Below are 11,826 nucleotides of genomic sequence, written 5' to 3' on the forward strand. Positions count from 1 at the left end.
CAGTCGAATAAATAATACTGAGATGAGCAACTAAGCATCTCTATATGGTCTTATGTGTTTTTGCCTTTTTCTTACTTGCAATGCAGCCATTTCTTGCTTCTGATTTAGGTAAATATGCATGACATTAATGATGGTACAGGAGCCAACTCTTATCTGTTTGGTTATAAACATAGGAAAACATGTTTTTGATGGAAACAAGTCAGCCAACAGGCAATGCAGCCTTTTAAAATGCAGATGGCTTTCCCTAGTTGGCCAATTAGTAACTTTAGCTCTGGAACACTTATCTTCTTTCATCTTCCTGTGTGTGTCTTTCATTTAGGGTGCCGAGAGCTTGGTGTGCCTTTTTCTACAAGAGTGTCGTGCTACTTGTGTGCATATGTTTGCGTGCACAGTCGTTTGTCTGTTTGCTGCAGTAGTGAAAGAGCTACATTACTTTCCTCCAATGTTGCTGCGAGTGAGGCAAACCAACCAGACTGTTAGAAGCCAGATAATAAGCCAAAACACACATTGCGTTGCAATGAACATGAGAATGAAATGTGGAAGGCACCACTGTTAGCACTGCAGTCCTGGCAGCATTAAAATTAAATGAGTTAAACTGGGAAAAAATTGCCTTTAACTGAGTTACAGCTGGGTTAAGTAATGTGCAGCATTCCAACAGCTTTACCACTGCCCTCAATCTTTTCAGGAAATATTCAGTGGAGGAATAGGATCAGAGATTAACAATTGTTAACAGAACACAGGCACATAGTAGGAATTTAGATGCGAGGCACAGTAGCTAAAGGTTGTCATTAGAATAGTGGAATTTTTTTTTGTATATCTCTAGATTAAATCTCACTTTTGTCTCTCTCTTTCTATCATGCAGGACCAAGCCTCAGACCAGTGAGCTTCTCTTGCATGGAAACCCCGCTTCCTTGGCAGCCTGCTCCTCTCTCTAGAGCTCACGGCCAGCATGGCAGGATGAGCCTCTGCCAGCAACGATGATGGCCAAAAAGCAAGATCCGCGGCCACCCACCTACAACCTGGTTGTGCTTGGGCTGTCCGGCACAGAGAAGGAGAAAGGGCAATGCGGTGTGGGCAAGTCCTGCCTGTGTAACCGCTTTGTCCGGCCAAGTGCAGATGACTTCTACCTAGATCACACCTCTGTTCTCAGTACCAGTGACTTTGGAGGGCGTGTAGTGAACAATGACCACTTCCTATACTGGGGAGAGGCTGTAAGGACAATGGAGGAGGGGTCAGAATGCCGTATAAATGTGGTGGAGCAGACTGAGTTCATTGATGATCAGACGTTTCAGCCACACCGAAGCACGGCACTGCAGCCTTACATCAAGAGGGCAGCTTCCACCAAGCTGGCTTCAGCTGAAAAGCTGATGTACTTTTGCACAGATCAGCTGGGGCTGGAGCAAGACTTTGAGCAGAAACAGATGCCGGAAGGCAAGCTTATGGTGGATGGCTTCTTACTCTCTGTAGATGTTAGCAGGGGTATGAACCGTAGCTTTGAGGATCAGATGAAGTTTGTTACCAACCTATATAACCAGCTAGCAAAAACAAAAAAGCCTGTGGTTCTGGTCCTTACCAAATGTGATGAAGGTGTTGAGCGGTATATTAAAGACTCACACACTTTTGCCCTAACTAAGAAGAATCTACAGGTGGTAGAAACCTCAGCACGTTCCAATGTCAATGTTGACCTAGCCTTTTTTACACTGATTCAATTAATAGACAAGAGTAGGGGAAAGCCCAAGATTATCCCCTACTTTGAGGCACTGAAACAGCAGAGTCAACAGATTGCCTCAGCCAAAGACCGCTATGAGTGGCTGGTCAACCGAATTGTAAAGAACTACAATGAGACCTGGCCTGTTGTCAGTCGGCGCATGCAGACTGCCCCCGAGTACAAGGACTATGTTTTTCTTGAGGGCACTGCTAAAGCTAAGAAGCTCTTCCAGCAGCATGTGCATAGACTTAAACAAGAACACATAGAGAAACTTAGGAAGCTCTATCTAAGTACTCTGCCACAGGCACTGTCTACACTCTTACCACAGTTGGATGAGATAGACCACTTGAGCTGGTCTGGAGTCCAGAAAGTCCTGGAGACTAAAAGAGATTTCTGTCAGTGGTTTGTTGTGCTAGATGATACACCTTGGGAGACCACAACACACATTGATAACATGGAAGATGATCGCATCCCACAAGACCTACTGGAGACACCAGCAGCAGAAGCCATTTATGAGTCCCATCTGGAGCAGCTAAGGAATGAGCGGAAACGGGCTGAAATGAGGTGGGAGTTCAAGGAGAAGTTAAGTGTCTCTCCTTTTATCACACCAGGGAAGCCATGGGAGGAGGCCAGAAGCTTCATCATGAATGAAGAGTTCTACCAGTGGCTGGATGAAGCTGAATATCTGGATATCTACAATAAACACCAGAAAGAAATCATCGACCGGGCCAAAGAAGACTTTCAAGAATTGCTCCTTGAATATTCTGAGCTCTTTTATGAGTTAGAGTTGGATGCAAAACCGAGTACAGAGAAAATGGGAGCCATTCGAGAAGTGCTGGGGGAGGAGCAAAGATTTAAGGCCCTTCAGAAGCTGCAGGCAGAAAGGGATGCTCTTGTACTGAAACATATCCACTTTATCTATCACCCCACAAAGGAATCCTGTCCCAACAATCCGCACTGTGTGGATACTAAGATAGAGCAGATACTGGCCTCCAGATTCCCAACTCGGTACCCTTCATCAGACTGTGCGAGACTGGAAGGGGGGAGAGCTGAACGGATAAATCTTGTCATTCTAGGAAAAGATGGGCTAGCCAGAGAGATGGCCAATGAGATAAGAGCCTTGTGCACCAGTGACGACCGGTACGTGTTAGATGGAAAACTGTATGAGCTGACCCTCCGTCCCATAGAGGGCAATGTACGCCTCCCAGTTAATTCCTTCTACACACCAACCTTTACACCGCATGGCTGCCTATGTTTGTACAATTCAAAGGAATCTCTCTCCTATGTTGTTGAGAGTATAGAGAAGCTTAGAGAGTCGACTATTAGCAGAAGGGAAAGGGAAAACAGCTTATCTCAACTGCCACTGTCCCTCCTTCTGGTCACCAAGAGGGGGGTGGGGTCCATAGGGGATATTGGAGGGGAGACAGCTCAAACTCTCATACAACAAGGGCAGCAGGTAGCTGCAAAGCTACAGAGTTCTTACCTAGACCCTGCCTCTCCAGGCATGGGTTATGGCCGCAATGTCAGCGAGAAGCAGATCACTCAGATGTTGAAAGGACTCTTAGAAATACGTAGAAACATAGGGAGCAGCTCCCCTCCACTACCTCCTCCATCCTCCAGAGACTCTCAGTCCCAGTCAATGCTCGAGGCAGACCTGAGGATAGTCATGTGCCTGATGTGCGGAGACACCTACGACCTAGACCAACTCCTTGCTCCCTTCCTTTTGCCCCAGCATTGTCGTCCTTCCTCGAGCCTCGGTGGTGGCACCTCTGTTCTGCTGGATCTTATTATAGGAGGTCAGAAGCAGAATATCGAGCTGTCATTGCTCTCCTTCCATTCCTCATTAGCCCTTCGCAAGGCTGGGCTCGTCCATGGCTACATTGCTGTTTACTCTACTCGCCGCAAGGCCTCTTTGGAGACATTATGTGCTTTTCTGTGTGAGGTACAAGACATCATCCCAATCCAGTTATTAGCAGTAGGGGAGAGCCAGATGGAGCTGTCAGATTCAGACTCTGCTAAGGAACAAGTTATTCAGGGGGAAGAATTGGCTCATGAAATAGAGGCAAGATTTAACACGGTAATATGTGGACATGGTGGCGTAGTAGGTGGTCTTCATAAGATAGATCTCTTCCAGCCTTTCTTAAAAGAGGCGATGGAGAAGCGCACCATTGTTGAGGCCACACACATGTATGACAATGTAGCAGAGGCATGCACCAATGAGAGCGTCAGCCCTCGTGGTGGCTCTCCCAGCCCGGTTACACTTTTGGACTCAGAAGATGATATTGATCCATCACCTCCTTACCCTACCCTGAGGGAGGATACTCTCAGCTCCCAACTGGGAAGCTTCAAGCTGTCAGAAATGGATTCAGATGATCCCTTCTCTTTCATTTCCGAGCTTAGCACTTTTGAGAGCAAGGTGAACAACAAAGTTCCTCCACAAGTGAAGCCCAAGCCAGTCCTTAAGGTTAATCTTGGCCCTTACATGGACCAACAGGGAGGCACCAACCGCCGCTCTTTGCCCCAAGCTGTCACCTGGGCCCGAGGTAGTGATGGTGGCTATGACCCCTCAGACTATGCTGAGCCAATGGATGCTGTGAGCAAACCTAGACACACAGAAGAGGAAAATATTTACTCTGTCCCACATGACAGCACACAGGGCAAGATTATCACCATCCGCAATGCCAACAAGGGTCATTCAAATGGGAGTGCTGGGGGGAATGGGTCAGACAGTGAAGCTGATAGCAGTTCACTGGAGCGCAGAAGAAAATTGTCTGCGATTGGCATAAAGCCTAAGCTTTACAGAGACAGATCCAAACGGCTTGGGAAGTTCAGCAATTTTAGGACGAGCTTTTCTATCGGCAGCGATGATGAGATGGGGAGTTCATTCAAGGCGAGCCAGGATGACGAAGGACTTAAGAAAGACAACTCCACTGAGGATAGTGAGGATCCTAAAAAGAGAAATATTCTCAAAAGCCTGCGCAGAACTAAGGTTAGTGTTCATGCAACTATCTGCTTAAGTTCAATATGAGTGCCATTTTGGTTTAAAAAATTCTATAAATTAACTCATAAATTCAGAGCACTTTCTTTTTCTTAGTTTAGCAGTTTCCAACACAACAGTTACCAAACTTTATTGCCAAATGTTCAGTATTTATTATTGAACCAATCGCCTACTCAAGTGCATTTTAAACTGTAGAATTTTCTTAATAACCTCCTCACGTCCTTTAATTGTTTTGGCAGATTAAAGTGTCTAATGCTAAAGTAAGGTAAAATTATTTTTTAAGCAAAAGAAGAAAACATTTGTAATGGTTAATTTTAAATATTCAAAACATGCCAGGTTTACGTTTTAATATATTTGCCTCACATATAATTATAATATATAGAAAATATGTATGAAAAATACCTCAAAGGGACAAGTGTGTTTACATATAGTTTATATAAATTCATCTGTATACATGTAGAAAATAGACGCATAAAATGTCCATAATCTCCAATATGATTAGTTCTTGTTTGAGAATGAACAGCTGTTTGCTGTTGCGATTAAATGTGTTTCTAACTAAACTCAAGGAATTTCTAATGAGTTGAGAAAGATCTGTCTTCTTTGAAGCTTAGCCCACTGATAACATGACATATACTGTAGGGGGTTTGTATAAAAGGATGTCTGCAATATTTTTTCACTGACCGCTCTGTGGGATCCCTCTAAACTACCCAGATCATCAGAGATAATGGAGGCAAACTCTGGTCAGTAAACCTCTATACCAGAAAGCAGAAACTCTTAATGAATAGGGACAGAGCCGTGGTATAGACTGTGCTATTTCATCTGTCTGTGTCCATCTCTATCTGGTATCTTCAGGTTTCCCTAGAGGAATAATGTTAGACATTGATCTTTTGCAAGGTTCTTAAACGTCTTTCTATACTGGCACTTAAAACAGATTAAAACAGATACTAAATCACTGCAGACTTTTAGAAAACTAGGTGCGAACATCCCTGCTAATAGCACTAACAAGCAAAAAAACAGAATAAGAATATAAGGAAAGTAATCTTTGTTTCAAATTAAAACCCTCCTTTTTAGATTGATCTACGGTATGTGAAGTCTGTATGTAACAGCAGAGTCACTATATGTAGTGTAATGTGTAACTTGGGCCGTGTTTTTGTTGCTTTTACTGTCGTACTGCAGTGAAGTTTTGACTAAGACTGGACTGATTATCTTTATTTGCTTCCTTCCGTTACTTTTCTCATATTCTCAGTTTGGTCTCCTGTTCTTGCTGATTCATACTGCTTCTCACATTCCTGTCACTTTTTTCCTCTCCCCCCATTATATTCTTGTCTTTTGGACACACGTATCTCCTACTTTACTTGATTTCTGTCTCCCCATTTCTTTTCCTTCCTGTGCTTGTCTCTCACCCACATGCAGTGACCTTACAGTGTTCGGCTTATCAGCCTGGTATGCTGTTCATTCACACACATGGTGCGGTATAGAAGTGCCAACTGAACAGCAGTTACATCTGTGTATGTTGTGCTTCTGTGTCTGTGATAATTACCATGGCTGTCAGCAGAGAGGAACAGGAGGGGGATGATTAATGTTTTCACACACTCAGATGTGATGTCCAAGTACCTGAATAGAAGCTGTCCTCCCGGATAATTCAACTGCTAAGATCGCATTCTGTAGCACTTGTTGCCATTCATCCCACTGGGGGGGAAAAAGTGAGAACCTTTAAAACACAAGGTAGCAGGATTTGTGAGCAGACTAGTTCAAGTAGTACACTCAGTGGCACTTTATTATGTACTTGCTAGTATTGAGTTAGATCCTTTTGCCTTCAGAACGGTCTTAATTGTTTGTGGCATGGATTCAACAGGGTGCTGCAAAAGTTCCTCAGAGCTTTGGGGGCTATATTAACATGACAGCATCACACAGTCGCTGCACAGTTGTCACCTGCACATCAATAATGTGAATCTCCTGTTCCACCAAATCCCAAAAGTGCTTTATTGGATCAAGATCAGGTGACTGTGGAGGCTGTTTGAGTACAGCGGGCTCACTCTTATGTTCAAGAAGTCAGTTTGAGATGCCGTGAGCTTTGTGGCATGCTGTTATTCTGCTGGAAGCAGCCATCAGAAGATGGGTACGCGGTGGTCCCATGGTCAGCAACAGTATTCAGGTAAACTGTGGCCTTTAAAGAGCCCCAAAGTGTGCCAAGAAAATGTCCTCCACAATGTTATTCCATCACCAGAAACCTGAACAAGGCAGGATGGATGCATGCTTTCATGTTCATCCCAAATTCTAAACGTTGATGCTGACAGCAGCCACGCCACATTCAGAGTCACTTAAATTTTCACTTAAAACTTCTGCAGATCATATTAACGATGTATACATGCCTAAATGCATTAAATTCCCACGTGATTGGCTTGCATTAAAAAGCAGTTTTGCATGTACCCAACAAGGTGGCCGGTGACTGTATGTTAGCAAGTACACAAGATGTAATAGCTGTGATTTTTACACAACCATACGCTTTGACCCTCTCTATGCAAAGGGGCAGAGCAAAAGTGGATCCATAAAAACCCTGTGATTTAAATTTCCAGTCATACCGCCCAGTACTACATGACACATTTTAAACCCACACATTTCCAAAGGAAAAAAAAAAGCCAACAGAAGGTAGGCCAGTGTCAGCATCATTAGTTATATCAGTGCCCATGATTTGTGCCCTACGGCATGTCTTGGGATCTGGATATCCACATTACAAGCCATTATGGCTTAATTGTGGTTGTAACAAAGTGATCAAGTTCCATCACCTATTTTCTAAGCAGCTGTCTGAAAGATAAGTGTCCATTTTCAGTCTGCTGCAGCCTGAAATCCCTTCAGGAAGGCATTTTATTGAGTTATTTGGTCATTTCAGGGAGATGTATTGTGGCAGTGCCTCTCCATTGGCAAACAACCAGCCATTCCTGTTGTTGGCTGGTCGGGGTTAACTCAGCCTGTTTTTCAGTTGTCTTTTACGTGACCGTTTGGCGTTATGCAGTGTAAACATTTTCTTGGAGAGAGCCTTAGGGCGCTGTCTACCAATCTGAATCATGACGTCTAGGAACAAATAATGGAAGCTACACTCTTAGCCCATTTTAAAGCCCTCTTTACCTCAGGCGCTGACCAACTGTGTTTGTCCTGATCACCCTCCCTCAGCGAGAGGCCGGAAACGTTTCCTCTCTCTTTCGTCTGCACCTTTTTTTTTTTTCTCCCCCTAACTTACTCAGCCAGAAAGAAAAGTGTTTGAAATTCCTCAGTCACCCAGTTTGTCTACTGACTTCATGCAGGAAATAAAAGGCAGGGAGACAGTCAAACAAAAGGCTCAGAAACAGCCATGGAAAGAAAATGGAGATGAGAGGAATAAGAGTTATGATCAAACTTTTGAGTGGCTTTGTGTTTCAGTGTCCTACAGTGTGTGTAAATGCTCACTGTGGTGTCTGCGTGTTATTGTTGAGGATCTGTTGTGTTTTGATTTTGTGGTAGAGGTCTGTTTTGTCTCCTCAGCGCTGGCAGCATATCCTGTCTCAGTCAGCAACTGAAAGGAGTGGCCAGAAGGCAAAACTGCAGGGAGAGAAGACAGTAAGAGAGGAGAGTGGATGCAGGAGGAGGGGGTGGGCGTATAGAGACAGTCTGCTAAACTGAGATAGGGCACAGATATACAACACGCTCAGTGTGACAGGACACAAATAAATTATGAGCTGCAACATGGAGCTCGAAACCAAACTGGCAGCGAGTTATAACAACAATAGTTCTCTGCTGTTCCTAAAATTCAATTGAAGCTTCACGTTAGTGTTTTGTGAACGCATGAATACAGGGTTCAAATCTACCCCTGGTCCCATGGACGTCCCAGGGAGTGTCAGAGAGGCAGTGGAGGAGGTAGCTGGGGAGTGATAAGTGAAGGAATTCGACTTAGGAATCTGCTCATGTGGGGTTATGATGGAACGATAACTGGGAAGCTGTAACTGACTGGCTGAGAATCTGCAGGTATTTAACATGTATCACTTAGTGCAAGTCCAGACCTTAACGGGATTCTTGAAGGAGGTGCAGACTCTTCTTGGAATACTTTGTTATACTCTTATCTTTTGACATTTAGGGACTTTTTTCACTTGAACTTTTTTTGTCAACCGAAGCGCTGACAATGTTCTTTTTTGTAAAGGCTGTCATAGAGGAGCGTCTTGAGGCCAATGCAAATACTTGGATGCAAAATATATTCTTATGTATTTGTTTGCTAACTAAGCATCGCCTAATATTTTAGCAGTTAATAAGATTTAAGAAGGGAAAATCACAGTGAGTGCGCTAATGACTGAAGAGTGAAACTCATTGGCCTATGTAAAATTGAAGCTCTTAAAAGAATGTGATAAAATGAAACTACAGTTAAAGGTAAGACACATACAGACATAACTCTAGCCTACAGTTATGTGCTAATAATGGCCTTATTCATAGAAGGCTAATGAAAAATATCTTGCCATGGCGATGGCAAAAAACTCCAGGTGAGCCTTTGTTAATCTGCCCGGTCTTAATGAATCTATCACCACTTGTTCCCTCGAGTACCACTGAGAGTGAGTGTGAATATATGTGCAATCGAAAATGTTTGGCAGAGTGCACCGAGGCCAGTATCTGGAGCAGAGGGCACGCCGTGCTTCTTCCCTCTAATGAGCACTCCTCTGCTCCTTTTCTTGTGTCTGTCAGGCCTGCACTGCACCAGCAGCCTGTGTGTCCAGCCAACCATGCATCTCTGGCTCGACACCCAGCCTTCCAGGCCAGAGCCTCAGGGGGCTGACAGACATACTAGAGATCCAGGGCTCAGAGGCCTTCAAATATCCCCGCTGAACACCATTAAGGCACAGCACAATTACTGCTGACGCCTCAGCCATACGGAGTAACAGGCAAAAATGTTGCAAGAGTGTATCACAACTCCCATAACGGTAGTAAGAAAGTATTTAAACAATGAATAAGGGAGTTTGATTATCTGTTAACAGCAGTGCGCGTGCGGTAGCAGAGAGAGAAACAGAAACAGAATGCCATACAAAAGAACGAAGAGATAAAGTGATGAAATAAGTGATGCATATCTCTCAGGTATATGCACAGATCAGGGCTTAAGGCAGCCATATAAGTTTAACCTTTTAAGGAATGTGCGGGATAGGTGCATACACGTCTCGTCTCACAGTTGCTAACATAACAACACAGTCACATTTAAATAAGGTCATGGCCATTTCAAGACCAGTGCCACCAGGAAATGTTGATGTTCTTCTTTTGTTTGCTACCAACATTCTGATATATCTTTTTTCTTTTTTCTTTTATTTTTCCTAGAAACCACGATCCAAACCCAGGCATTCCATCTCAAAACCTGGCTACTTTGGCATGCCACTATCCACTGTGGTCACTCCTGAGAGACCAATCCCAGTCTTCATCGAGAAGTGCATCCATTTCATTGAAACAACGGGTAAGGATCTGTACGGACGCCTAATGGCATCCAGTGCAATGCATCGCAGGTTCTTGTGTTTCAGTCGTTTAGCTAATAACTCTTATAAAATGACTTTGTTGTTGTGGCCCTGCATGTACTACAGCTGCTTCCATTAGTGTGAATCGTTTCTTTTCTGGTGGATATTTCCTTATCCGTCCTCTCTTCTTGGTCGGTTTACATTTACATTCACGCATTTTCTTTGTCTCTGTTGTTCTTTGCTCAGGTTTATTTGATGATTGTGCCTAAGCCTATAGGTGGGCTATACAGGAGAACATCTACAACCCACTTTTTAATAAGGAAAAGAAAATGAATTGAATTTGAAATCATTCACATAAATATTAAAGGGTTCATGTGGCATGTTGCAAGTGGTTCATGTAAAAGCATCAAAGAAAACATGGCCGTGGTTATAGTGACAGTATTTTCTGTTGCCTTAGAAACAGAATCATTGATTTTAAGCAGCATAATTTTTCTTTAATATGAAGTATGTTAGAATATTAGTATGAAATATTCTCATCTGCTCTGTGTTATGTGAATTTTGCAGCTGTGTTTCGCTGACAGGTCTTTAGACTGTTGCCTGGCCTCTTGTCTCCTCTCTGCAAGCGCAGACACACGCGCTCCGATAGCTTCCTCTAACCTTGCTACCCTGTTGCCATGCTCCTCAGCTGCCCCACTGCCCTAGGATTGCCAGCTTGCTTCTCACTCTGTTACCAGCTGTTACATTAAACCAGAAGCAAAGTCTTGCGGGGTCAGTGCGCGTGTGAAGACATCGCATGCCTCTCCCTCTTCTCGGCTGGATCCATAAAAAGGATTTTAGCTACTCAAGGCGTCAGTTAATAAAAAAAATGTGCACACATTAACTTCATAATGGGAGTTGCATTTGGCCAAGCTTACTGACATGCCAGTGCATTCCACTGTAATCTCTGTCCTGATTAAAGACTCAGTATTTGTGGATTACTGCGGCCTTACAAAACATCCGCCTTCCTCTGTGCAGGAGCGTAGGGGCAAAGCTCTCGATAACAAAGCGTCATGATAGGTTTCACCTCGCCCTGTTCAGATGTTCACTGGAAGTGGCTACAGCAGTTGCACCTGGTTAAAGTAGAAAAACTGGTTGCATATGCATTCAAGTACGCACAAGAGTGAATTCCAAGCTCCTCAGGAGGTATTTTCCACCTATTATCCTCACTCGCTGCTTTGTAGTATTTCTCCTAATGCGCTGTTTCCTTTCCCCTCGTCTCTTTTTGTGTCCTTGTTTCTCAACTTCTTTCTCCTGATCCGCTCCTCCTCCTCCCTCCATCTCTCAGAGTACCTACACTTGTCACATTTGATTTCCTTCATCTTCTTCCTAGCACACATTTCTTTTTCTTTCCCTGTCCTGTTGTCACCCTTGTCTAGTCATCATATTTTTTCCCTACTGTTCTCAAATCCTGTGTTTCCTCTTTCATTGCTTTCAGTCCTCCCCCCACACCTTTTGTTTGCATGCGGTTGGGTGTGTTTTAGTTACACCATGGTTATGAAGTTTCTTTTGTGTGTTTGGCTTGTTCGGGTTTTACCTATGAGTATAGGCATGTGTAAGCAGTATAACTTCACACATTTTATTAACCAACAGCGTGTGTGTGTGTGTGTGTGTGTGTGTGTGTGTGT

The 11,826-nt window shown here is 43.8% G+C and overlaps 1 protein-coding gene across 1 annotated transcript in view; it reads left to right on the plus strand.

The window, feature by feature from the left end:
• arhgap35a (Rho GTPase activating protein 35a) overlaps positions 1-11,826 on the plus strand; it is a 62,372-nt gene that overhangs the window by 38,475 nt on the left and 12,071 nt on the right. Inside the window, exons 2-3 of the mRNA XM_005915775.3 lie at positions 863-4,697; positions 10,032-10,164. Of these exons, the coding sequence (XP_005915837.1) occupies positions 978-4,697; positions 10,032-10,164 (3,853 nt within the window). The 5' untranslated portion in view covers positions 863-977. The remainder of the gene's footprint in view (positions 1-862; positions 4,698-10,031; positions 10,165-11,826) is intronic.

This window comes from Haplochromis burtoni, unplaced genomic scaffold, assembly GCF_018398535.1.
Source record: "Haplochromis burtoni strain Fernald_Lab_line unplaced genomic scaffold, NCSU_Asbu1 Contig_15, whole genome shotgun sequence".
Lineage (NCBI taxonomy): Eukaryota > Metazoa > Chordata > Actinopteri > Cichliformes > Cichlidae > Haplochromis > Haplochromis burtoni.